Here is a 27,803-nt window from a genome sequence, read left to right as displayed (position 1 = left end):
TAAATTTGACATATATTTAGAACATTTTGTACAAAAAATGAGCACTTAGTTGCTTCCAAAAAAAAAAAAAATAAATAAAATTGCTAGTGTGTTTTTATAAATAAATATTTGATTATCATAAAACACTATACAGTATGTCACATAGCTCATTTTAATTAGACCAATGAAACACTTGAATAAAATAAGGGACACTGTACAGTTGGCTTACCGTTGTTGCAAGATAAACCTAAATAGGGTGAGTGACGTCTTCTTAAAATATAAAAACAGTGCAATAAAAATAGAGAACAGTAAAATATGAGTACAGTTTCATGTACTGTATACACACCCATTTACACTGCGTGTGGGAAAATAGCAGGCAGTTTTTTATAAAACAAAAGACTTGTTTAGCATTCGACTAAAGGTATAATACATTATTATTATTATTATTATTATTATTATTATTATTATTATTATTATTATTATTATTATTATTATTATTATTATTATTATTATTATTATTATTATTATTATTATTATTATTATTATTATTATTATTATTATTATTATTATTACTACCTTAATTAGAATTATGGCAATATTAGGAAGAAAAGGAAGCTTTTCAATTTAAATTAAATTAAATTTATTTGTATAGCACTTTTCATAATGATTATCACTTCCAAACCAGCTTCAGAGACAATTGTCACACACAGTCAAGTTCAAGTAAACAGTTTAAGGTGACATTAGTAAACAAATAAAAACTATGGCAAGACATTTAGAAATAAAATTACAATATATTTTATAAAAATAAAATAAATACATTAAATTAAAATGTATTCATAAAATTCATAAAACTGAATTTGACTTATGAAAATGACTTATGTTGTCAAACCATGTTCAGCAGAGTGCGTTATGTAAGCCATGCTCAACTGAACAACAGTTTGCATAGAGGATCCATAAGGAGGGCATGAGGAGGCACGTCTGTCTACATATTCATGTTTCTTTTTCTAAGTGGCTGGAAACCATGGAGACAGCAGGCTGAGGTGGAGGCACTTCAGTTGTGCCAGCGACGAGGTGGTTACATAATACACATCTCCACAGAGGAAATGGAACAAATTGCAAAATGACATCACAGGAAATATGACATCTATTTAATACTTATTTCTTATGAAGCGACACACAATACAGTCTTCTTTATTGGACTTTATTTTCTGTGTTTATCAAACTGCATAAGTTTGCCTCCTATCTGAAGTGGACTTATGCACTGAAAAAGAATGACCATAAACCTTGATATTTTTAACAAAGACTAGAGAGAGAGAACGATTCTGGGACTTAATTATAGATATACTTTAAAATAATTCGATTTTTAGGGATAATGTTGCAGGTAGCATCATGATTGACAAAGCAGAAAGACATCTCAGTAGACCACAGTGTATAAATAATTGATTAATCAGATTTGTTTTTTAAATCTTGCAATATCTTTGTATACATATTTTTTATTATTTATTTATTTGTATTATCTAGGCTTATTTATTTATTACATTTGAGATTCAAAAGATAGGCCTATAAATGACACAACACTATCATAAAACCCCAAGCATTCGCTCCAGCTCCAACGTGTAGGCCTAAAATATTTATACAGACAGTGTCAGCACACATCTGTTTTGCATGAATGAACTGCACTGTGTTCTGGTTGCTGCGGGGCAAGAACTGGGCTACTGTGATTAAACTGAATAATGGCTGGTGATATTCACACAAGCGACGCGTTTCTTTTTATATAGATCCAGGTACACTAATTCATCTTTTTTTTAGAAACATTTATTTTACTTGTAAAGTGTCATATTGTATGCAAGTTAGAGATAGGCTCCATTATTTGTCCCTCCCATCGTGCTGTCGTCATTAGTGACGCAGCATAGTTGAGCGCGCGCACTTCGGAGTCATTTGGTACGTTTCGTAAACGGCGGTTCTTTGATTGATAACTACTTTTTTCTAAGTAGAAATTATGTTTTTCATCCTAAACAGACAAAGGAAATCGGTAAGACATTTAACTTAGGTTGTGTTTGAAAATTAAAGCAGGTTATAGTGTTAAAGTTAGTCGAGCTCGTGAAGCTGTTTGTGTTGTTGTAGTAAGTGAAGTGTTGTTTGAGGAGAAGCAATGCTTTTAGTGTCTGTTTGCTGTTAAACGTTTGTCCTACAGTTTGATTTTCGGGTGAAGAAGAAAAATAAGATATTCAGTTTAATATCCAGATGGCATACGGCTGTTTGTTTTGGTGAATGGTTGAGAGTAATTCCGCATCTCTGAAACAGATGAATAGCACTTTAACCGCCCAGACCGTTTAAAACAATGCAATGCCCGATTGTCGTTGGAAAAGGTAACGTTAGTTAAGATAAAGATGAAAATGAAAGGAGAAAGCAAATGTTACTGACTTGAATTTTTCTGTAGAACTGAAGGAAAATTTCCTTCATTTAAAAAAAGGTTTTAGGCAGAACGACAGCCCAAGTCACCATTTAATTTCATTGTAAAGCAAAATGATGCATTGAAAGCGAATAGTGACTGAGGCTGTTGTTCTGCCTAAAATGTAATTTTCTTTCAGTTCCACAGAAGAATGAAAGTCGGCCGGGTTCTGGAAACTTTTGGGTGAATAAATGACGCAGTGTTCGTTTCGTTTGAACTAACCATTTAACAGTACAGTTGGCTCTTTTCAGGTAACTTATTTCTAATTCATTATTCACATAAATATGTGATACCTCAATAATTAAATAGTATATTGTCTTTGTCACATGACCCGCGGACCTACTACAGACTTGTAATGTGATGTTTATATTGCAGACTGTTGTTTTGAATTTAAGGTTTTGATAGGTCACGTGTGTTTGTTTCAGCGGGACTGGTTTAATCTAGAAAGAGCAGTTCCTCCTCGCGCTCCGAGTGGCGCGTGCTGTCTCGCGCCTTCAACAAACATTAAACCCGGAAAAAAAAACACTGAGTAACTGTTTTTTTTCTGGATGCTTTAAAAAAAACTTATAGACATTAAATGTTGTGTATAAGGTCTAGAACACTAATTTGTGTTTTGTAAGTAATGTTGCAATTGTTTGTCCTTACAGTCAAACAAAGCTGTTAGAAGCAATAATATGAACCGAGGATATTGATATGGACCAAAAAATACAAGTTGGTGGTTACAGTTTTGGTAAACGAAAATTCAGGCTTCCCACAGCCTTGGAAAATCTAGAAATATTAGTGTTTTAATTGAGATTTTCCAGGCCTGGAAAAGACGGGATTTTCTATAATCAGTATATAACTTTCTAGCCAAATACAGTTGTACAATATTTATAGAAAATATAGAAATCTAAAACTACTGGAAAAGCTAAAATAATTCATTGGTGAAAAGATGTGTGAACGCTGACTATGGCAAAACTGAACATAATGATTTTATTTTTGTATCAGTGTTCAGTAAGGGTTCTGAAGAAGCCTCTAATGCTTACCAAGCCTGCATATATTTAATTAAAAATACGGTAAAAAACAGAAATATTGTGAAATTACAATTTAAAAAGGTTTTCTGTTTAAATATTGTGATTGTAAGGTGAATTTTCAGCAGTAATTACTGGAGTCTTGATCCTTCAGAAATCATTCTAATATGCTGATTTGAAGCTCAAGAAACAGTTCTTATTATTAGCTGTAGTTGAATCGTGATGTTTGAATTGAATGCATTTTTCTTTCACTTCTTCAGGTCATCATGTGTAGTCAAGGTGGTAGGACTTGTATTCTTTAACCCACTGAGTGACATCAGACACGACCCGTCACGCCACTGCCTCTTATTCAGAAACATCTGCGTGTGGTACGCTCTGTTGAAAGTGCCTTAGAGCAAGACTGTTCCTCTGTTACCTGTTTGGTAAGTGTGTCTCCTCACCAGACCTGCATGGACTCTGTGACCACAGAATTTTTACAGGAATGTGTGGGAATTTCTGCAGAATTTCAGAGAGCTCTTCACATCCACCACTCCTTACATGTTCATATTAAATATTTAGCTACTTTTGATGATGCCCTCTAATATGTGTAGCATTCTCAGCTTAGTTTAACACATTTTATATCATATTTAAATCAATTTTAGATATCCCATACAGTCATTGTAGAAAATGTGGTACAAAATGCCATAGATTCCATGTGAGTCTTCTCATCATGTTGCATTTGTGAATGCAAAGCAGTCGTTCTCATTTTGCTGTGTTTGCCTCCTTGACTTTGATAGATCCAACAAAATGACTCCCAACGGATATTTAATATTTGAAGATGAGAGCTTCCTTGATTCTACTGTGGCCAAAATGAATGCTTTGCGTAAAAGCGGCCAGTTTTGTGATGTCAGACTGCAGGTAAGACATCCCCCCCCACCTTTATTTCAGAAAAAATAAACATGACCATATTTTTACATTATCCATCAAAAGTTTTTTTGTTGTCTTTTGTCTCTTATGCTCACTTTGTTTGCATTTATTTGATCAAAAATATGGTTAAAAACATCAATATTTTGATTTTTTTTTTTTTATTGTATTATGTGTTTTCTATGTTAATATATTTTAAAATGCAATTTATTTCTATGATGGCAAAGCTGAATTTCCAGCAGCCATTACTCTATTTTCAAGAAACATTTCCTATTATCATCAAAACAATTGTGCTGTTTATTATTTTCATCTGGAAACCATTATACGTTTTCGAGAATGTTTGATAAATAGAAATGTTTTGTAACATTATGAATGTTTTTACTGACATTTTTGATCAAGTAAATGCATCCTTGCTGAATAAAGTATTAATTTCTTATACTTTTGAAATGAAGATAAAGGCTCTCTGTAGCACAGATCTGTATTTACAACATACTTTATAATGGTTCTTCTGCAGGTCTGTGGACATGAGCTGATGGCCCATAAGGCTGTGCTGGCCTGCTGCAGTCCTTACCTATTTGAGATTTTTAATACTGACTCTGAGCCACAGGGTGGGGTTTCGCTGGTAAAATTTGATGACCTCAGCCCCGATGCTGTGGAGATCTTGCTCAACTATGCCTACACAGCCCAGTACATATATTTCATTTTTCTCTTAACTTTTTATTTACACATACTTAACTTTTCACATTGATAATTTCAAGGACATACAGGTTTCATATATTCCCATAATCTATTGACAGACTGAAGGCAGATAAAGATCTGGTTAGTGATGTGTATTCTGCAGCAAAGAAGCTCAAATTGGAGAGGGTAAAACAGGTATGTACACAGGCATTTACATGGTAGTTTTCTCATCTATACATTACGATTCAGTCCCCTAATCTTCGGAATCCTGATTGCAGATCTGTGGAGACTACCTACTATCAAAAATGGACTCCCAGAGTGCCATTTCATACCGCAACTTTGCTAGTAGAATGGCTGATGGGCGGCTTCTGGGCAAGATTGATGCATTTATACAGGACCATCTTCAGGAGATCTCAGAACAGGATGACTTCCTTAAACTTCCTCGGCTGAAAGTATATAAATATATATTATATACAATATATATACGCATATGTTATTTGCATTTAATTCGTTATAATATCATATATAATTGTGTCTGTATAGCTGGAGGTTATGCTAGAGGACAACCTGAACTTGCCAGGCAATGGCAAACTGTACTCAAAAGTGATAAGCTGGGTGCAGCGCAGCCTGTGGAAGAACGGAGATCCCCTGGAGAAACTGATGGAAGAGGTCAGTATTATGGCTTTTTCTGTACCCATTCCTTTTGCTTTGCTCATGTCTCCTAAACTTCTGTTCAGTGGTTGACCCTGTTCAGTTCCCCACCCATCCCCTGCCCCCAGGGTTTTTGCCCTTAACCTTGTAAATTTTGCAGTACGTGCTCCTCAAAATACTGAAAAACGTCTCAGGTTACTTATGTAACCATGGTTCCCTGAGTAGGGAACGAGACACTGCGTCCTCTAGGTTTCTTGCCATGCTGCGGACGCAAGCTTCAGACGAAGAAGTGAATGATGTGTGCTCCCGGCGCCTATTTATACTATAGTCGCACCGGTAGTGACGTCATGGCTGTCGCCGGCCAACGAGTTGGTGTTTTTTCAATGTATGCTTCAGACACGGGTCACGACGAGGCGTTCCCCATAGCGACCCCTAGAGGACGCAGTTCGAAGTTCCCATGAAGGGGAACGTCTCAGGTTACTTATGTAACCATGGTTCCCTGAGTAGGGAACGAGACACTGCGTCCTCTAGGTTTCTTGCCATGCTGCGGACGCAAGCTTCAGACGAAGAAGTGAATGATGTGTGCTCCCGGCGCCTATTTATACTATAGTCGCACCGGTAGTGACGTCATGGCTGTCGCCGGCCAACGAGTTGGTGTTTTTTCAATGTATGCTTCAGACACGGGTCACGACGAGGCGTTCCCCATAGCGACCCCTAGAGGACGCAGTTCGAAGTTCCCATGAAGGGGAACGTCTCAGGTTACTTATGTAACCATGGTTCCCTGAGTAGGGAACGAGACACTGCGTCCTCTAGGTTTCTTGCCATGCTGCGGACGCAAGCTTCAGACGAAGAAGTGAATGATGTGTGCTCCCGGCGCCTATTTATACTATAGTCGCACCGGTAGTGACGTCATGGCTGTCGCCGGCCAACGAGTTGGTGTTTTTTCAATGTATGCTTCAGACACGGGTCACGACGAGGCGTTCCCCATAGCGACCCCTAGAGGACGCAGTTCGAAGTTCCCATGAAGGGGAACGTCTCAGGTTACTTATGTAACCATGGTTCCCTGAGTAGGGAACGAGACACTGCGTCCTCTAGGTTTCTTGCCATGCTGCGGACGCAAGCTTCAGACGAAGAAGTGAATGATGTGTGCTCCCGGCGCCTATTTATACTATAGTCGCACCGGTAGTGACGTCATGGCTGTCGCCGGCCAACGAGTTGGTGTTTTTTCAATGTATGCTTCAGACACGGGTCACGACGAGGCGTTCCCCATAGCGACCCCTAGAGGACGCAGTTCGAAGTTCCCATGAAGGGGAACGTCTCAGGTTACTTATGTAACCATGGTTCCCTGAGTAGGGAACGAGACACTGCGTCCTCTAGGTTTCTTGCCATGCTGCGGACGCAAGCTTCAGACGAAGAAGTGAATGATGTGTGCTCCCGGCGCCTATTTATACTATAGTCGCACCGGTAGTGACGTCATGGCTGTCGCCGGCCAACGAGTTGGTGTTTTTTCAATGTATGCTTCAGACACGGGTCACGACGAGGCGTTCCCCATAGCGACCCCTAGAGGACGCAGTTCGAAGTTCCCATGAAGGGGAACGTCTCAGGTTACTTATGTAACCATGGTTCCCTGAGTAGGGAACGAGACACTGCGTCCTCTAGGTTTCTTGCCATGCTGCGGACGCAAGCTTCAGACGAAGAAGTGAATGATGTGTGCTCCCGGCGCCTATTTATACTATAGTCGCACCGGTAGTGACGTCATGGCTGTCGCCGGCCAACGAGTTGGTGTTTTTTCAATGTATGCTTCAGACACGGGTCACGACGAGGCGTTCCCCATAGCGACCCCTAGAGGACGCAGTTCGAAGTTCCCATGAAGGGGAACGTCTCAGGTTACTTATGTAACCATGGTTCCCTGAGTAGGGAACGAGACACTGCGTCCTCTAGGTTTCTTGCCATGCTGCGGACGCAAGCTTCAGACGAAGAAGTGAATGATGTGTGCTCCCGGCGCCTATTTATACTATAGTCGCACCGGTAGTGACGTCATGGCTGTCGCCGGCCAACGAGTTGGTGTTTTTTCAATGTATGCTTCAGACACGGGTCACGACGAGGCGTTCCCCATAGCGACCCCTAGAGGACGCAGTTCGAAGTTCCCATGAAGGGGAACTGGTTTTCCAGGTGAGCCAAAGGTTAAGTCTCTGTTTTTTCCCCCCTTTTCTTTCTATCCCTGGACTGTATTGGCCTCAGGGTGTCCGCGGGGTCTTAAAAAGTATTAAAAGTTGATCTGTCAAGTCTGCATCAAATCAAGCACTCCGTAATCACAGGTAAACTGTCTGATCAGTCAGATGTTTGTCATGAGAAGTGTTCCACAAAACAGCTATGGTTTGCAGACAGTTATAAGAGTTGATATGACAAATACTTCTTTTGAATATACTGCGTGAACTCATTGCCCTGTTAGCTCGGAGAGCTTTATTTTCCCTCTTCTATAAGTTTTGTCAGTTGTTTTGTTTATTGATCTTTATTGGTTTCTTGGGTTGCATTGGTTAGTCACTCAATTATCTTGTGCTTCGTTCCCCACTTCTGAATTATTTTGTATTGATAAGGAGTTATCACAAAGTAAGTCTGTTTAGTTGTGCTGTCTTGGGGCTTGTTGATCCCGCTCTCGCTGAATTTCTGACCATTACCGCACGCTCCCATCCGCTCCCGCGGTTTTTGTGTCCGCTCCCGCAAACATTCTAATATTGTATATAATTTTCGCGCATTAGGGCACCGCTATCAATATGTGGGGTATTTAAATCCTTTTGAATGAGCGCTCGCAGTCACAGTTCACTTTCGATTTCGCGATCTGGCGCGGCAGGCGCGCACTGTGTAAAGGGAGCACATCTTACGATAAAAGATATTTGTCAATGAGCTCGGGATCTGTTGAGGAGCAAATCCTCCAACATCTTGTCAGTTATCTCTCCTTACTTTTGACCCGTGATCAGTCAAATCTGACTTCTGCAGCTCGTGTTGGATGCAGGGTTGTTGTTTTTTCCACGAAATTGGGCTGCTTTTAAACTGTTGCCATGGGTTGATTTTCCCCAGTGGGTTAAAGGTTTGAAATATTGCATAAATTACATTTGGTTGAAATGCTTGTACTGAAACATTTTGCATACTACCTGTAATAAAACTGTGCTAAATGTTTTGGGCCAAACTAGTAGGAAGCATTTAAAAATGTATGGAAAGAGTCTTAAAAAAGGTCTTAAAAGGTATTAAATTTAACTCCATGATTCCTGTATATACCCTGGGCCTGAATAGTCTTTGTAACTCAACGTTTTCTCCCCAGCAGGGCTTTTTGGACTATTATTAATTTGATTCTAATGGCTGCTCCTCCCCGTTGATCTCCCCATGTCTCCTGTAGGTGTAGTAATACACATCAACAGCAGATTTGTCCTGCCCTGAAGAAGAATGCAAGATCCCAACCATCAGTGGTACTAAGTCAACCTACAAAAAACCATATGCTCCCATCTGTGCACACTGTTCCTGAGAGCCTTGCAACTTTTTTCCAATCCCACTGTGCTGCGATCATTTGTTTAGATAGCTCTTTAACCCGAAGCGAAGTTACTTATAATAGGAATGATCTCTCCCTTCCAGCAATTTCCACAATCACAGTGACCGTAGACATGTGAAAGGTCATGGCTCCCTCAAGGTCCAGGCAGCACACAGTTGTCAAGGACCTCCCTCATAGCAGCTGACTCCATTGCTTCAAGGAACAAGGCAGAACATTGCTTTGTTCTTGTTATGGAAACACCCACATGGGTCTTGTTGTTGCAGGTGCAAACGCTGTACTACTCCGCAGATCACAAATTGCATGATGGGAGCCTGTTTGAGGGGCAGGCAGAGGTCTACAGCTCTGAGGATGACCACATCCAGTTTGTGCAGGTACATGACTGGTTTTCAGTCCTCCCCTTACAGTGCACTGCATTCTTTGCTGTAGAATAGCATGGCTCCCATTTTAATAAGTTTCAAGTGGTTTGCACTAAAAGGGAGTTCTTAGCTGTCTGTGCACTGTGGAAGACCCCTTAAATGGTGGTATTGGCACTGGATGGAATGGGTTTAGTCTTTGGCTCCAAGCCTATATGCATGCAGTAGAGTTAGGGAATGAAGTTTGGGCAGGTTTAGAGCTGCCTGGTTTGGTTTTGCAGAAGAAGCCTCCTCGAGAAAGAGACGAGATGAGCTCAGGTGTCTCTGGCAGCCTCTCTCCCTCCAACAGCCAGTTCAACAAGCACGAATGGAAGTATATTGCCTCAGAGAAGACCACCAGTAAGTCTATAGTGCTTCATCTGACCAGCTTTTATCTCTTTCTGAAACTTTTTTTTTTTACATTTTAAAATGTAATATATATTTTTTTTATTAGTGTTTAAAACGGTTGTGGTGCTTAATTTTTTGGAAGCCAAGTTTTTTTTTCTCCAGGGTTCTTTGATGAATAAAATGGCATTTATTTAAAGTCTTTAGTCCACCAAATTAGTATATTAGAATGATTTCTGAAGGATCATGTGACACTGATGACTGGAGTAATGACTGCTGAAAATTCAGCTTTGCCATCATAGGGATAAGTTAGTGGTTAAAATATACTGATTTAATATATATAATAATTGGCTTCATCACTCCACCAATAAGCTAGTGTGTGGTGGGCATTCTGGCGCAATATGGCTGCCGTCGCATCATCCAGGTGGATGCTGCACACTGGTGGTGGTTGAGGAGATTCCCCCGCTTTCATGTAAAGCGCTTTGAGTACCCAGAAAAGCGCCATATAAATGTAACTAACTATTATTAATTAAAATAGAAAAAAACATAATTAAAAATCTTTTTCCAAACGTTTGACAGATAGTGTAATGTTATAACCTTTGTGAGTTTTTTTATAATTTTTTTTTTTTTATGTATATGTAAATGTTTTTTTTTTTTTTGGGTAGCATAAAGCAAGATCCCTGTTTTAGTGTGTTTGAACTCATTACCCCGTTAGCTCGGAGAGCTTTATTTTCCCTCTTCTATAAGTTTTGTCAGTTGTTTTGTTTATTGGTCTAATTCTTGTTTCTTGGGTTGCATTTGTTTGTCACTCAATTAATTCTCTTGTGCTTCGTTCCCCCCCTTCTGAATTATGTTGTATTGATAAGGAGTTATCACAAAGTAAGTCTGTTTAGTTGTGCTGTCTTACAATCAATATATAGTAAATGTACAGTAAGTTAAAGTGTCGCCGATGTAACCGGTTAAAACTTGGAGTGGCGATGAGGTCTTAAAATGTATGGAAAGAGTCTTAAAAAAGGTCTTAAAAGGTATTAAATTTAACTCCATGATTCCTGTATATACCCTGGGCCTGAATAGTCTTTGTAACTCAACGTTTTCTCCCCAGCAGGGCTTTTTGGACTATTATTAATTTGATTCTAATGGCTGCTCCTCCCCGTTGATCTCCCCATGTCTCCTGTAGGTGTAGTAATACACATCAACAGCAGATTTGTCCTGCCCTGAAGAAGAATGCAAGATCCCAACCATCAGTGGTACTAAGTCCACCTACCAAAAGCCATGTGCTCCCATCTGTGCACACTGTTCCTGAGAGCCTTGCAACTTTTTTCCAATCCCACTGTGCTGCGATCATTTGTTTAGATAGCTCTTTAACCCGAAGCGAAGTTACTTATAATAGGAATGATCTCTCCCTTCCAGCAATTTCCACAATCACAGTGACCGTAGACATGTGAAAGGTCATGGCTCCCTCAAGGTCCAGGCAGCACACAGTTGTCAAGGACCTCCCTCATAGCAGCTGACTCCACTGCTTCAAGGAACAAGGCAGAACATTGCTTTGTTCTTGTTATGGAAACACCCACATGGGTCTTGTTGTTGCAGGTGCAAACGCTGTACTACTCCGCAGATCACAAATTGCATGATGGGAGCCTGTTTGAGGGGCAGGCAGAGGTCTACAGCTCTGAGGATGACCACATCCAGTTTGTGCAGGTACATGACTGGTTTTCAGTCCTCCCCTTACAGTGCACTGCATTCTTTGCTGTAGAATAGCATGGCTCCCATTTTAATAAGTTTCAAGTGGTTTGCACTAAAAGGGAGTTCTTAGCTGTCTGTGCACTGTGGAAGACCCCTTAAATGGTGGTATTGGCACTGGATGGAATGGGTTTAGTCTTTGGCTCCAAGCCTATATGCATGCAGTAGAGTTAGGGAATGAAGTTTGGGCAGGTTTAGAGCTGCCTGGTTTGGTTTTGCAGAAGAAGCCTCCTCGAGAAAGAGACGAGATGAGCTCAGGTGTCTCTGGCAGCCTCTCTCCCTCCAACAGCCAGTTCAACAAGCACGAATGGAAGTATATTGCCTCAGAGAAGACCACCAGTAAGTCTATAGTGCTTCATCTGACCAGCTTTTATCTCTTTCTGAAACTTTTTTTTTTTACATTTTAAAATGTAATATATATTTTTTTTATTAGTGTTTAAAACGGTTGTGGTGCTTAATTTTTTGGAAGCCAAGTTTTTTTTTCTCCAGGGTTCTTTGATGAATAAAATGGCATTTATTTAAAGTCTTTAGTCCACCAAATTAGTATATTAGAATGATTTCTGAAGGATCATGTGACACTGATGACTGGAGTAATGACTGCTGAAAATTCAGCTTTGCCATCATAGGGATAAGTTAGTGGTTAAAATATACTGATTTAATATATATAATAATTGGCTTCATCACTCCACCAATAAGCTAGTGTGTGGTGGGCATTCTGGCGCAATATGGCTGCCGTCGCATCATCCAGGTGGATGCTGCACACTGGTGGTGGTTGAGGAGATTCCCCCGCTTTCATGTAAAGCGCTTTGAGTACCCAGAAAAGCGCCATATAAATGTAACTAACTATTATTAATTAAAATAGAAAAAAACATAATTAAAAATCTTTTTCCAAACGTTTGACAGATAGTGTAATGTTATAACCTTTTGTTGATTTTTTTATAATTTTTTTTTTTTATGTATATGTAAATGTTTTTTTTTTTTTTGGGTAGCATAAAGCAAGATCCCTGTATTAGTGTGTTTATTAAATTGCCTGGATGTCAAGGGGCTAAGCCTCTTTGCTCTTTTCTAGACAACGCATACCTGTGTCTGGCTGTTCTGAGAGGTGTGCTGTGTGTGATCTCCCTGCACGGCCGCACCAGTCCTCATACTTCCCCATCTGCTACGCCATGTGTGCTGAAGAGCCCGAGCTTTGAGGCTCAACCAATAGATCTGCAGGAGAAGCTGTTGAAGCCCATGCATTATGCTCGCTCAGGCCTGGGAACCGCTGAACTGGACGGCAAGCTCATTATTGCAGGTATGCTTGCCCAGAGAGTGATAAAGTAGTCCTTAAAAGGAAATTAAAGGTCTTAGTTGAGATATAGGGATAAGAATACAATAACTTACATTTAGCTTCCAGTTAAAGTATATTACTATTTTGCAGATTTTTTTTACCTATTACCAGAGCACACAGATGCCATGTGTGCCTTGTAATGCCATTTATGCAAATTTTGCAAAACAAACATTCAGAGTGTTTATAGTAGTGGAGCTGGAGAAAAACAAATATAAAACGAAAGCACCACATATGTAATATGACATAAGATGGGAAAGAGAATTCATAGAAACGGGAGCTAGGTGTCCAGATCTGATGTACATATTGTTACCTGTCCAGGTGGCTATAACAGAGAAGAGTGCTTGAGGACTGTGGAGTGTTATGACCCAAAGAAGGACTGCTGGACTTTCATCGCTCCCATGCGCACTCCACGGGCTCGCTTCCAGATGGCTGTGCTAATGGTAAAGACATGGTTTCCAATCCTGGAGCAGCTTTGGTGCATCTGCCATTAAAGCTAAATGAATGTTTTTCTCTCAGGGTGAGCTGTATGTGATGGGTGGCTCCAATGGTCACTCAGATGAGCTGAGCTGTGGAGAGATGTATAACCCCAAGGCTGATGAGTGGATTCAAGTTCCTGAGCTCCGCACCAACCGTTGCAATGCAGGTAGGCATCACTTCCTACTAGACAATGTATTGAATATTTGCAATCTGTTTGAATTAGCTTTTTCTGTTCGGTCCTGAAGGCTGAAAATAAAAAAACCTATATTGCCAGTCCTAGTAGGGACAGTAAAAGGGGTGAATAATCTTTCTTATTTTTTCTTCTCAGGTGTGTGCTCGTTGCAAAACAAGCTTTTTGTGGTGGGTGGATCTGATCCTTGTGGCCAAAAGGGCTTGAAGAATTGTGACTCCTTTGACCCAGTGACAAAAATGTGGACCAGCTGCGCACCCCTTAACATCAGTATGTCAATTCAGTTTTATGTTCTGAAATGACTTTGATATTTGTAAAACCCTAAATGTGACTCACCATGTACATTGTCTCTCGTCTGTGTTTAGGGAGGCACCAGGCGGCAGTGTGTGAGTTAAATGGATTTGTGTACGTGATAGGTGGTGCTGAGTCCTGGAACTGCTTAAACTCAGTAGAGCGCTACAACCCAGCAAACAACACATGGACCCTGGTGGCCCCCATGAACGTGGCCCGTCGTGGAGCTGGTGTGGTTGTGTATGAAGGTAACTGGAGACACGTGTTTAAAGGAATAGTTCACAAAAAAAACACCAACAACAACAACTCACCCTCAGGCCATCCAAGATGAACTTATTCCTTCATTGGAACAGATTTGATGAACTTTAACATTACATGACTTGCTTGCCAGTGGATCCTCTGTAGTGAATGGGTGCCGTCAGAATGAGAGCCCAAACTTCTGATACAAACATCACAGTAATCCACATGACACCAGTCCATCTGTGTGTTTGTAAAAAACAAATCCACCAATAAGGCATTTTAACTTAAAACCATCCATAATCCATAATCATGCTTCCTCCAGTGAAAAAGTCCCCTGTTACCCTTTCACCTCAAAATTCTCCAACATATTTTAGAAACTTTTGGACCATTTTCCCTTGTAAACTGTTTGATCTGTGCACATTTCTCTCCTGATTGAGGCAAGAGAGGTTTTTCTTCACAATTCTGAAGAAAAACCATTAGACAAGTAAACAATCTCATGGAATTTATGAATGGAATGATTCAATGACTCACTCAAGATTTACTTGTTTCATTACTGGGTGAATCAGTGTTTTTGAATGAATCTCTTGAATAAATGATTCAAAGACAAATACATTTATAACAGCCCCTTTTCACCACCTAAAAAAAGATGTGCACCCAGGAATTGATATGCGGGATTGAAATTTAAATTTTACAACAGTTATCTGATTCTGGAATTGGAATTGATTTTCAATTCCCAATCCTAGTTCTGACGGCACCCATTCACTGCAGAAGATCCATTGGTGAGCAAATCATGTAATACAACATTTTTCCAAATCTGTTCTAATAAAGAGACTCCTCTACATCTTGGATGGCCTGAGGGTGAACTGTTTATTCCAGCAGGGTTATAAAGTCTCACTGGTAGGAAAATGACTGAAGCTTGTCAGATTTAGGGCTTGGCCTCAATTAAGTAATTTTCAACTGCTTCCAGGGAAGCTGTTTGTGGTCGGAGGATTTGATGGCTCTCACGCTCTGCGCTGTGTGGAGGTCTATGACCCAGCCAAGAACGAGTGGAGGATGCTGGGAAGCATGACATCAGCACGGAGCAACGCAGGGCTGGCTGTGCTGAACGGTGTGCTCTGTGCAGTCGGGGGCTTCGATGGCAATGAGTTTCTCAACACCATGGAGGCGTATGACCCAGAGAACAATGAGTGGAGCCCGTTTATTGAGGCATTAACTAAGAACTGAAGGGTGTCGCGATCTCTCCTTTCTTCAAACTGACTAACATTGTAATGTGACTGTGTTTTACTGATGTTCATCTGTTTAGGTGCTGAGGAGAGAAACTCTGATAGATGCTTATATGAAGTTGCCCAAAGCAACATAAAGCCTTTGCATATTGCATAATTACTATGTAAATAGTTTTTCTTTCTCTCTCCTTTTTTATTTTTTTGTTTTGCTATCAAAGCCAGTACCCTGAGTGATATTTGAAGCTGGTATGGTTAATGTCATGAGAACAGGTTTATTAGTTTGTTATAATGTGAACTGTGGCAGAGGTTCATGGTGCAGTGCTTATTCATCATGAATGATTTGACATTGATTTAATGCCTTTCTTATTGAAGAGGAGATCTATATATGTATAGCTGGAAAGTCTTAGACCACAGAATACTTAAAGCTCATCTGAAATGGAGCTGTAATGCTTCAGTGGGATTGTATATTTTGCCTTTTTATAGCATTTTTATACAACTTATGCAAGTGTCTAATATGTAAAGCTGACAAGCATACATTCCATTTCTGAATGAATTTGTGCCGCGGGCCTGTTTTTACATAGATGCTTATCTGTATCTGCTTTATGCTAAAAAAGCCAATGATGAAAATGCCACTTTTAACACCAATTAATGTTTCATCTCATTCATCTCTGTATTCAAAACTGTTAGACCTGATTTCTTGATTTTTTTTGTTGTTTTTTTTTTGTCCAAATGCAAAAAGGTGCAAAAATTAATAAACTATTTCAAATTAGAGTGATTGGAGTGTCAACGTTCATCCATCCACCTAAACATTTAGCTTTTTTTTTTTAGCTTTTTTTTTGTTCTTTTAAAAAATATTGCTTTGGCTAGAGTTAGCTTTTTTTTGTTAATTATTCTGAAGAGTAAAGCATGCCTGTTGGATAACATGTCTCAATAAAGATGAAGACATTTACTTGGATAAATATAGTAACTTTTTTTTTTTTTTAAATCCATAAATTCCAAAGCTTTGTACTTGCTGTGCAAATGTAAATCCACCCCGTCTTGATAAAGTTATTAAAAACCTCCAGTAATTATGACTGGAAAGGTCATGGTAATGTATGGTTCAGATGTGTGGGAACAGCGTTAGGACTATGGGCTTACATTTCTGCCACAATTCTGCGCGCGAAAGATCATATTTTGAGCGCACAAGTGCATTTTGCACGCGCGCGATCTGAGTTTGTGGAGAAAATGTTCGTTTCGCAAAGAAGAAAGTCTTTCGAGCGCACGGAAATCAATTTTGCATTTAAAATACGTTTTTGGATGTGTGCAGACCTTCTCTTTTGCGCGTGCAACGTTTCACTAGCTTGCTCACCTGATGCCCCTGCTATGTGCTCGCTAAATGCCAACAGCTCGCGTGCTCAACACAACCCAGCATTACAATGTGCCATAATTCCAGCCAATCAGAGACCGAGGCTGCTAAATTCTGATTGGCTGCCTTGACAACCAATCACAACATTTCTTGCATTACCTCGACAGCAGAAGAGGAAAAATACAGTGCATGCATAATTATTAGTTGGCATTTAGAGAGCACTGAGGGCGGGCATCAAGTGAGCAAGCTAGTGAAACGTTGCACGTGCAAAAGAGAAGGTCTGCACACATCCAAAAACGTATTTTAAATGCAAAATTGATTTCCGTGCGCTCGAAAGACTTTTTTCTTTGCGAAACGAACATTTTCTCCACAAACTCAGATCGCGCGTGTGCAAAATGCACTTTTGTGCGCTCAAAATATGATCTTTCGCGCGCAGAATTGTGGCAGAAATGTAAGCCCATATAGGACAGGCCACTCTTAAGTAAATGTGTCCGTCAGTGTCACTGTGAAATGAGTGGACTTGAGAATGACAAAGACGAATGGAACTCAACACTTTTTTGAATGGGTCAAAGAAGGGTCATTTAACCCAGTTCAAAATCTTCCACAGATAGATCCAGTGTGGCAAGAATGCTGACCTTGGATTCAATCAGTTTACTTAAAGATACTTTTGTTATTTCTGTACTAGGCTGGAAATATGCTTCTGAAAGTATTGCAAAGGAGGCCATATGAACTAGAGTTAATTTATCATTTGAGATGCTATTAGAGTTTTATTAATATTATTAAATTGTATTTCTTTCTGGTACATGTCTATAAAGAAATTTTTTTAATGTAATTTCAGTTTTAGTTATTTTAGTACATCAAGGAAACAAAATTTTTTTGGTCATATTTTATTTTAGTTCGTGTTTATTTTAAAGGGACAATTGAAAATGAGCATTCTGTCATAATTTACTCACCCCCAAGTTGTTCCAAATGTATGTTTTTTTTCTTCTTCTGCTGAACACAAATGTTGGCAATCAAACCGTTGACAGGAGCCATTGACATCCATAGCAAAAATACTATAGAAGTCAATGGCTATCAACAACTGTTTGGTTACCAATATTTTTCAAAATAACATCTTGTTTAGCAGAAGAAAGAAACTCATACAGATTTAGAACAACTTGAGGGTGAGTAAACGATGACAGAATTTCATGTTTGGGTGAACTATCCCTTCTATTAACAAACATATTTTTTCATGGTTTTAACTATAATAACCTTGATATGAACAGATATATCGTTTTTGTATTAATTATGCTATTTAATTAAAAGAACATTATTATTGTTATCAAAAACAAACATAAACCCTATTGTTTTGGTCCTTTAAAGACTTTTACATTTGAATTACTTGATACAACTCTGCTCTGTAAATATGTGTAGAGAGCCTCAGGATGTAGTGACTCACATGGAAACCACACAGTATTACCGCAGCACAGGAACTGCATGCTAGTCTATACAAAGTTAAAACGTTTCTTTTTTTTCTATACTCTGAAAAATGTACTAAAATCACCAGTATTCTAAATGTTCAGAACAAAATAAGGTTTACAGATGTGTGCAATGTAAAAAGCAAATATAACAGCACACTAAACCCTTTTAAACAGGATTATGTAAGAGCCATGTTATTTTTCATAGTTGTGGTGTCTTACATAAGGCAGGCAGTGCCTGTGAGCACAGGCTTTAAAGACTCTTATGCATAACAGCCTCAAAAGCCTTGCTTTTACTGACACTGCTATTTAGAGACTGTCTATTCTTTCACTCACTTTATTGGCAGGATGTATGTGCTGGCAGCTGGCCCCAAAACAGGTGTGTGATAAACAGGAAATTATACGTTTGTAGTTCGTAGCCCACAAAGTCACACTCTAGAAGATGCGAGGTTAATTGTTCACCTCTCCTCTCTTTAACAGCCTTTGAAGACTGTCCTTCAAAGCCAACATGCCTCCTAGTCTAAATTACACTTCATCTTTCTGTAGCTATATTAAGAATGAATGTGCTCTCAAGAAAACAACTTCATTTTGCAATCATTGTTGGTTCCCAGAACATTCTGGGAACTTTGTTTTATGGTTGTAAAAATAAAACCTAATTGATTAGAACATTCTTAGAATGTCATTATTTAGTTCCCCAAAACATTTATAAAATATATCAGTACTTTAATATTAGCATGGTTATGTTTAAAAAAAAAATAATAATAATAATAACTAGATAAAAAAGTTCGTCAAGACAAACTTTAAGTTAGATAGATAGATAGATAGATAGATAGATAGATAGATAGATAGATGAGTTTGAATGGGTTAGAAACAGTACATAGAAAGGTAGTCTGATTGAGTCTAAAGGGCTTCAGTGTGTTTAGATTTGAATTTTGACAGTTGTAGCACACTTCACGCAATTAGGGCCCAGGTATCTGCCGAGTTTGGGGCTTGTGGCTTTAAAGCCCTAGGAGGAGATAGGTTTAGAAAAATGGCTCAGAAGAATAACTTTAATAATAATAAGAAGAAGTTTAAATAGCAGAACAGTATGTTGGCTTGTCACCAAGCCAACATAATAAGAAGTTTATATAGCATTTCAGTAAGTTGGCTTTCTCAAGCCAACTTAATAACCAAACAGGAACCAAATACTAGCATTAGGAGAACCACCCACAAGCAGAGCTATTTGAGGACAGAAGTATGTTGTTACCAATAATTATATTTGCTAGGAATTAGAGCAAACTAGACAAACTACCTGTATCACCAGCAGCCCTGATTTATAAAAGCATTACAGTACTTTTCCAGAGTTCTGCTAAAATGTGAGTGAATGATTAGTTGAATAATGCAGTAATGAATCATCCAGTATATGAGTAAACATTAAAGGGGTCATATGATGTTGCTAAAAAGTACATTATTTTGTGTATTTGGTGTAATGAAATGTTTATGCGGTTTAAGGTTAAAAAAACATTATTTTCCACATACTGTACATTATTGTTTCTCCTCTATGCCCCGCCTTTCTGAAAGGCATCGATTTTTACAAAGCTCATTGGTCTGAAAAGCGAGGTGTGCTCTGATTGGCCAGCTATCCAGTGCGTTGTGATTGGCCGAATACCTCAAGCGCGTGGCGGAAATGTTACACCCCTACCATATTGTGAAGCCCTGTCCGGCCGGAGCTACGAGACAAAAACATTAAAACCCATTATAAACGAGGCATTTGTTGCATCCAGTGGGGACATAATTACATAATGTATATATATAATATACATAATGTATTATAATGACTTATACTGTCTTTTTACCTGTTGCATCGCACTGCGTAAACATAAAACCATGTCTGCATTTGTGATCGGAGAAATGACAAACAACAAGCGCTACTCTGCACTGCTCAAAACTCGCGTTTGAATCATCAGTGGCAAATCCTTAAAATGAAAACGTACTTACAGTATGTGAGTCAGAACAGCCGGCATTGTAGCCTACTCTTCCAGGATCAGGAAACAGTCCTCCATAAAATGCGCTGCACACATCTGAATATTTGGGTTGAAATGTTCTGGAACAGTGTTGTAAATACAACTTAACCACCGATTTCTATTCGTGTCCTCTTTTGGAAGGCCAAACAAAGTAGTCACACACGGCGGCCTACAGTGAGCAGAGGCCGGGGGATAAAGTGAGGAACGGCCGGAGGGTGATATCGTCCTCTTTTGGAAGGTCAAACAAAGTAGTTTCGCTTTCACAACGAAACACACCGCGTCTTCACGACAAGGAGGCAACAATACTACAGCGAGAATGAAAGTTACGCCTTCTTTCTTTGCGTGAACGTTTGGGCGGCGTTATGCAAATCTTCTCACATCGTGACGTAGACATGTGGGGTGTGTTAGAACGAGCCGTTTTAGGTAGGCGTGGTTGACTCTTAACTTTTATAAAGAATATCTCTTTGGAGACTTTAGTCTTTGCAACTTTACAGATCTTCTTTATGCACCAAGAGCTTGTAACACTCCAAAGAGAAAGGAAAAATTGAAATCGCATCATATGACCCCTTTAAGAAGTTTGCACGCTTGCACTGCCAGCGCTAACGGAAGCCGGGCACAGTGCTGGACGGAGGAAGAGGGAAGCAGGCAGAAAATATCCCCCAGCTGGATTACTTGTTTATACATTTGACATAGAACGTGTTCTGTGTAAATATGCACTACATGGACATCTTCGTGCTTTGTGCTGCGTCTTGCTGTTTTTTCAGCATGGCTCCATGAGCACCAAATTAAAACTTCAACTGTTTAAGCGCAGGGTCTGTAGAACTTCTTTTAGCTCGACAAAGCATCTTAAGGTCCGTTTACACCAATGCAGTAACAATAAATGTAAGTATAAAGTTTTAGCAATTGCTCTAAAGGACTGTCAAAACCAAGAGCTATAACTATACTGATAACTATAACTAAAACGTTTTAATAATCATTCTAATTCTGAGAATAGGAAAGTCCAGTAAAACAATATCGCCACAGAGGAACTATATTGCAAACACTTTCTTTGTTTCCAGCTAATGAGTGATAAAAACATTGACAGCCAATCAAATATCATGCATTTAAAGCGACAGATGACATGCTGCATATGCTTATGATAAATAGATCATTATCATCCGTTCTAATAGTCTTGTTGTGAATACACCTTAATTCTAAAAGAATACAGCAAAGTCCACGCCACAACTATAAAAGCCAAACACAATCCACCGGACTTTAAAGAGCTTGAGCATATTAAAGCGGCAGACGACATAACTGTCTTGAGGTTGGTTCACACCAAGGATGATCCCAGATAGCACACATAAGTCTGCAAGATGTCTGTTAAAGATCGCTTCATCTGGAAAGCATCTGCTGTGTACAAACCTCTGATTCATTCAAACATTCTAAATCATAAACACGTCTATTTGACATCTGATAGGAAACATCCTAGAGACGTATTGCTTATGCGCAAACACTCTAAAAAAATGTCTTGCAGATGTAATGCAGACGTCAAATAGACGTCTCTGTGATGTACATGTGCTGTCAGGGATAACTATAACTAAAAGGTTTTAATAATCCGGTCCACATCACAGCCAAAATGATAAGGATACAGAGTAGCAATATTTTGGTATGACTCAAAATAATTTTTGTCCAGCTGATAAACAATAAAAACATTGACAGCCAATCAGAGCTTGCGCATTTAAAGCGACAGACGACATAACTGCTGCTCATGCTTACAATAAATACACTAATAAAGTCATCGTTATAGTTAGCATAGTTATTGTTCTTGGTGTGAAAGTGCCTTAAGAGAATGGCAAAGATCATACCACAACACAGGAACATGATGTTCAGAATGATTTTTTTTTTTAACAAAGAAATTGAGGGTCAGAAAGGCTTTTATTTACAAATACTTGAGTTGGTTATGTAGCATGACAGTGCCAGTCCCAGAAGACATCTCATTATGCAGCGTGTGGTTTCAGTTCAGATGAATCCTCTTTGCTCAAGCTGTTAAGCATCCACACCCCATGGGTGAAAAAAGTCCTTCTGGGACTCATTTCTAACTATGCAGAAAGTCCAGAGAGTGGAGGTGAAGAACATTTGTTCTAATGGATGTCCATATCAGTATTCACAACTTATTGATGATACTAACATGATTATTGCTCTAAAAGAACACTTTCCTTCATGGACATACAATAGACCTACATATATTAAGATTCCGAAGAACTTTTATTCTAGTTATATGTATGTATGTAAAATTATTTACTGGCCTTAGGAAATATATTCTTTGTTTAATGAATAAAAACCTCCAATATTTATATATGCCTTTTTAAATAGAACATACAGTGTGATAGAACTCTGTTGAACTTTAAGTCATTAACTCTTTCAGTTTTCTTTTTATGATGCGTGACTCAAACAATAAATACTTTCCTTTGAATCTGAAAGTAGCAGGTTAGAAAAAACATATAAAGGTCACATTAGGACAAAATTCCTCACGCCATGCTAGATAATATGCCACATTTATGTAAGTACGTCATAAATCACATCTACACAGCTGCACGACGTAAAGATAAGCTCTCGGATTTCTGTAAAAGGACTTTGTGTACGTGTGCTGCATGATCTGCTTGAGAACTGGCTTCAGGCTGTCATGTGATCTGTAGCGAACACTGCGTTCCTCTGATTTAGGAAGTCGAACAACACCATGTAGCAGCAGCACACCAACAATTGTCCCAAATGGTGGCATGGTGCCCAGGCGCTCAGATTTGGCCGAAGAGTTTCCATCACCCCCCAAACAAAGCAAGAAAGTGTTGGAGAGCATTCGCATTCACATACAGAGCACCAATCACAACACTGCACATTTTGTACTTTTATCTCATTGGCTGAGGAGGCTTAATTCAGAACAGACTGTCACTTCTTTGAACGACAACAAAAAGGTTTTGTGGCTTGAACATGAAGAACATGTATGCATGTGCTTAACAACAACATTAGCACGTTAGAAACTAAACAGTCAGTCCAGGAACATGATAAATTTCTTGAAGATAGATGGCAGCAGATGGATGCAGAGGGTCTGATAGTTAAGAGAACTTTGTTTACACGAGAATAGTTCATCAGTATAGTGCTGTGTAGATGGACTGTGAAGAAGCATTTCCTGAAGTTTCCTTTTCTAGAAGCTAGAGAGAAAAACAAGAACTTAAATTGCTCAAATGAGATCACTCTCTAGATAACCTCAGAGGTCATATAAAATAGAATTTTATGTGTTTTATAAATTATACTCTATCTGTTTGTATACACACACACACACACACACACACACACACACACACACACTTGTAATGTGGTTTATGGGCACAATGATTTTTAAACTAATCTAGTCATATTTTAATCTAATCATATTTTCTATTCCCTAACCCCATCCCAAACTATAACTCTCACAGAAAACCTCAGGCATTTTTTGAATTTTAAAACACACCGTTTAGAATGTTTTTTAAGCCATTTGGATTACAAGGACAAGTAAGTGTCCTCATAAACCATATAATAATACCCATGTCATTATACACACTATGTATTCAAGCACGCACACACACAGGCCTTATACTAAATATTTATTATTATTTATAAAATTATATACTAGTCATTAGTTCATTTACAATATATTAATTATTATTTTATAAAAATATTATTTTATTTTATATAATCTAATACACTGAATGAAATATCTTGGATTTATTTAATAATATATGTATTATTATTATATTTACATATAATTTCATTATACTACATACATTGTTCTTTCTTTTTCTTTTTCTTTTTTTACAATTTTATATATAATTTTTAGGATACATATTATTAATTATATAGTTCCTGGAGACAGAAATTCCTGGAGATCAGGTCAAGAGGGATATATAGACTATATACAAATATAAATGTAAAGAAATATAAATATGAATAATAAGTTGTATTTTATATTGCAGAAATAGTAAATCATATAAAATGTACTAACATTAGATTTAGTATATAAGCCTATACTATTGCTATACCATGTAATTTAGCACAGCTGCAACAATGTATTGATTAATCATCATCCAGGACCCAAAATGATCATTCCACATATTAGATGAGACATGGCCAAAAATATGTATACACCCAAACACAATACTGGTGACCATGAAAACCATGAATAATAATCGGTCCCCTTTCTGCTGTAGCTACTACTCTTCTACTAAAGATTTTCCTCTGGATGCTGAAACATTGCACAGAAACAATGCTGGAACAGAAAACGTCCCTCTATAACTGTTGCTAAAAAACGTAAATGCATGCCATCACACTAGGATTAGCGTTCACTGGAATTATGAGGAGCAGCCAAACCTTTAATGTAATTTGCATATAGAAAGAGGCCATCAAAATTGAAATAAAAATGTGTGAAAGGAAAAAAAATGAACAAAACTGTTCTGACTGCAAAATAACTCAAATTCATCAGTCTGTTTTGCAGTTTGGCAGTGTGTGAAAGCTTTAATCACAGACAGTGAATGCTGGTCCTGTTCTGTCACTGTGTGTCGCAGGGGCGTAGATTACGCGGGGGATGCGGGGGACGTGTAAAGCAGTTATTTTAAATAGTAAAAATATTTTACATTACTGCTTTTGCTGTACTTTGGATCAAATAAATGCAGGCTTGGTGAGCAGAAGAGACTTCTTTAAAAACATTAACGATCTTACTGTTCAAAAACTTTTATATAATTTATATATGTTTATATATATAAACATTTCTGTCCCCCTCACTTCTGAAATGATGGCTACGCCCCTGTGTCAAAGCATGAATATCTAATTGTTCAGCGCAGTGCGTGTGGAAAAAGCCCGACAATGTTCTCATCCAGCTCTCCGAACACACACTTACACTGAGAGAAAGCAGTTGAAATAAGGTCCCTAGTCATGACTGCCAGGGAATATCTGCTTAATGTTGCCATCTGCAAACCATCGAGAGGCAGGCGGCATCAAACTACGAGTGCCTGTGACGTAAAGACGAGTGATTATTGTCCAGCTTAAAACCTCAGAACAGTTTAAAATGAACATAATCAACATATTAATAGATTTTCTAATCTCATGCTTGTATCTCTGAAAGCTGTGAGCATCGGATGAACTAACAACACAAGCAAACATATACCGCATGAGCAGAAGCCAACTAATCTACCCAAAAACTATGTGGACATTTATGCTTATATGCCTCTGACTATTCTGTCAAACATCAACCTGACGGTTCCACAGAGATCATTTTTGATCTTTGAAAATGGCAGAGTGCTTAAGGTTATATGGATATACTGTCACGTCTTTGATGTGAGAGGCTGCCGCTCATGGTCCTTTCAAGGCAGCGGGGTGTTAGCGACCTCTGCCATGACCCCGACCGTGTTGAGATTAAAAATGCCCTGAGAGCACTAGTAAAAACACATTTGTGAGACTGCAGTGAGGGTCAGCTGCCTCCTCGCTGTGAGACTGTAAAACCCATTATGAATGGACGCATATCAAACTATGCAGAACGGACATGTAAGGCCCAACACAGACAAACTCTGACTGTACATGAACTACACATGGCCTGACTTGCTCTTCTTGACATAAAAATGACTCGCAGGTCACCTGAGGCCATATTAATAGGCCTCTTTGGAAATATCACAGTCTCAAAAGCTTATGCTACAGGATACAAGAATAAAAGATAAAGGCTACATAAATCCAGTGGTGTAATCATATTCGTTACTTACTACAAAATAGTCAGAAGTCAGAAGAACACGGACCGCAGGAAAGCAGGTTTGACGAATCAGTGGTCTGGCGTTTGCAAGCAGTGTTGCCAACTTAGCAATTTTGTTGCTAAATGTAGCAACTTTTCAGACTACCCTAGCAACTTTTTCTTCCAAAAGCACCTAGCAACAAATTTAGCAATTTTAAACATTTATTTATCTAAATTAACATATATAAAATATATTTTTTGCTGAGATTTGATGATGTGACAATTTTGCGTCGTGATTACGCAATGACGTCATTGAGCAATGACATCACAACGTCATTTCGCAACTTTTAGCAACACATCGACCTTCCTTTAGTAATTTTCTCTGAAAATTAGTTGGCGACACTGTTTGCAAGTTAGAATCCTAAAAACACCTTTGCTCACGTACAAACAAAACGAATCGGTTGATAAAAATGATTCAGTGATTCACTCATTAACACAGTCGAATGCTGAATGAATCAGTCGTTTGAATGAAGTTGCTTCTTTTCCATTTTGCATTTACTTGTACTTTAACTTTCAATACTTAAGTACGTTTAAGACTTAAAAAATACTTATCATACTTAAGTACAATAAATATCACATACTTTAAGACTTTTACTCAAGTAATATTCTAAACGGTGACTTCAACTTCTACCAAAGTCATTTTCTGGTAAGATATCTGTACTTTTACTTGAGTATGGCTTTCAGGTACTTTATACACCACTGCATAAATCATATACAACGGTAATACTTTACATTTTTTAATATATTAGTTAACTACATTAGTTCACATGAACTAACAATGAACAATACTTCAAATGCATTTATTGATCTTAGTTAATGTTACAGTTTTTCTGAATTGCTCAAACACTAAACCCCAATCTCTGAACCAAATTCTCACTAACTTAAACCAATTTGTCGAATAAAGCACACTTTCTGCTAAACCTTAAACACGTTCAGGCAGTTAGGCTCTATTTGCAAATCTCATGCACTCTTTTTTGCAAAACTCTAAACACATTCTCATTCACTTAAACACTTATCACACTGTGATGCATTTGTGCTGCAAAATGCTAAACACAAGCGGCAAAAGTTAAACACAACTAAAGCACAGTTGTCATCGTTTACACACAACGATTCAAAATTGTTCACACTTGTTTCTAATGATGTGATCAAACCAACTGTACAAAATATGAGTCAGTTCAGAGTGCACAAGTGGCACAGGTGACTGAATGATGATACGAACAATAGATGGAAACAATCTGAGAAGGAGAGGAGGAAGAGTACTTGTAAGAAGTGGAGGATGAGGAGAGAAAGAGTAAGGCTTAGAGAGTGTTATCAAGACTGGATCTGTCACACCAGAGGGTTTTTCTCTGTCAAGCAAGAAAGACAGCATTACTTGTGATGTGGACAAAGTCCTCAGGTCGGACCCAAGCACAAGGACATGACGCTGAGACAGAATGAATCTCTCCTTGACCCTGATTTTACAATTGCACAACTTACAGTATTTGAGTGTAACATGCTATTCATTTATAGTTTTATTTGACCTTTTTGGCCTTTGCAGTTGGACTGCAGTATTTTTGCAGTATCCAAGTGCTGAATATATACAAACATTCAGTACTATTCAATACTCAGCACAATACTATTCTTGCAGTACATACAGTAGGCCTATACAATATATTCACCTTACTCAGTTGCAATTACTGTACTTTTTACAGAATTGCAAAATTGTTTACTCAATACAATATAAATTTTTTTCTGTAATATTCTGGATGCTGTGCTCTCCATTTTT

At 38.4% G+C, this 27,803-nt stretch overlaps 1 protein-coding gene across 4 annotated transcripts; it reads left to right on the top strand.

The window, feature by feature from the left end:
• Positions 1–1,874: 1,874 nt before the first annotated feature.
• Positions 1,875–16,212, top strand: LOC107722586 (influenza virus NS1A-binding protein homolog B-like). 4 transcript variants are annotated; one of them, XM_016531000.1, is made up of 15 exons: positions 1,875–2,011; positions 3,702–3,863; positions 4,218–4,338; positions 4,859–5,031; positions 5,142–5,217; positions 5,301–5,474; positions 5,566–5,691; positions 9,481–9,588; positions 9,852–9,969; positions 12,764–12,988; positions 13,343–13,464; positions 13,541–13,667; positions 13,830–13,961; positions 14,057–14,230; positions 15,190–16,212. In XM_016531000.1, exons 3-15 carry the CDS (start codon positions 4,228–4,230, stop codon positions 15,444–15,446), a joined length of 1,923 nt encoding a protein of 640 aa, XP_016386486.1. In that variant the 5' UTR covers positions 1,875–2,011; positions 3,702–3,863; positions 4,218–4,227; the 3' UTR covers positions 15,447–16,212. The 4 variants fall into 4 exon arrangements, with proteins under 4 accessions (XP_016386486.1, XP_016386488.1, XP_016386487.1 ...); XM_016531002.1 differs by having other exon boundaries at positions 1,883–1,920; XM_016531001.1 differs by lacking the exon at positions 1,875–2,011 and adding an exon at positions 2,579–2,682.
• Positions 16,213–27,803: the final 11,591 nt, after the last annotated feature.

The sequence above is a fragment of the Sinocyclocheilus rhinocerous genome, unplaced genomic scaffold, assembly GCF_001515625.1.
Source record: "Sinocyclocheilus rhinocerous isolate Xijiao unplaced genomic scaffold, SAMN03320098_v1.1 scaffold541, whole genome shotgun sequence".
Lineage (NCBI taxonomy): Eukaryota > Metazoa > Chordata > Actinopteri > Cypriniformes > Cyprinidae > Sinocyclocheilus > Sinocyclocheilus rhinocerous.
This window is presented reverse-complemented; position numbering and strand designations above follow the sequence as displayed.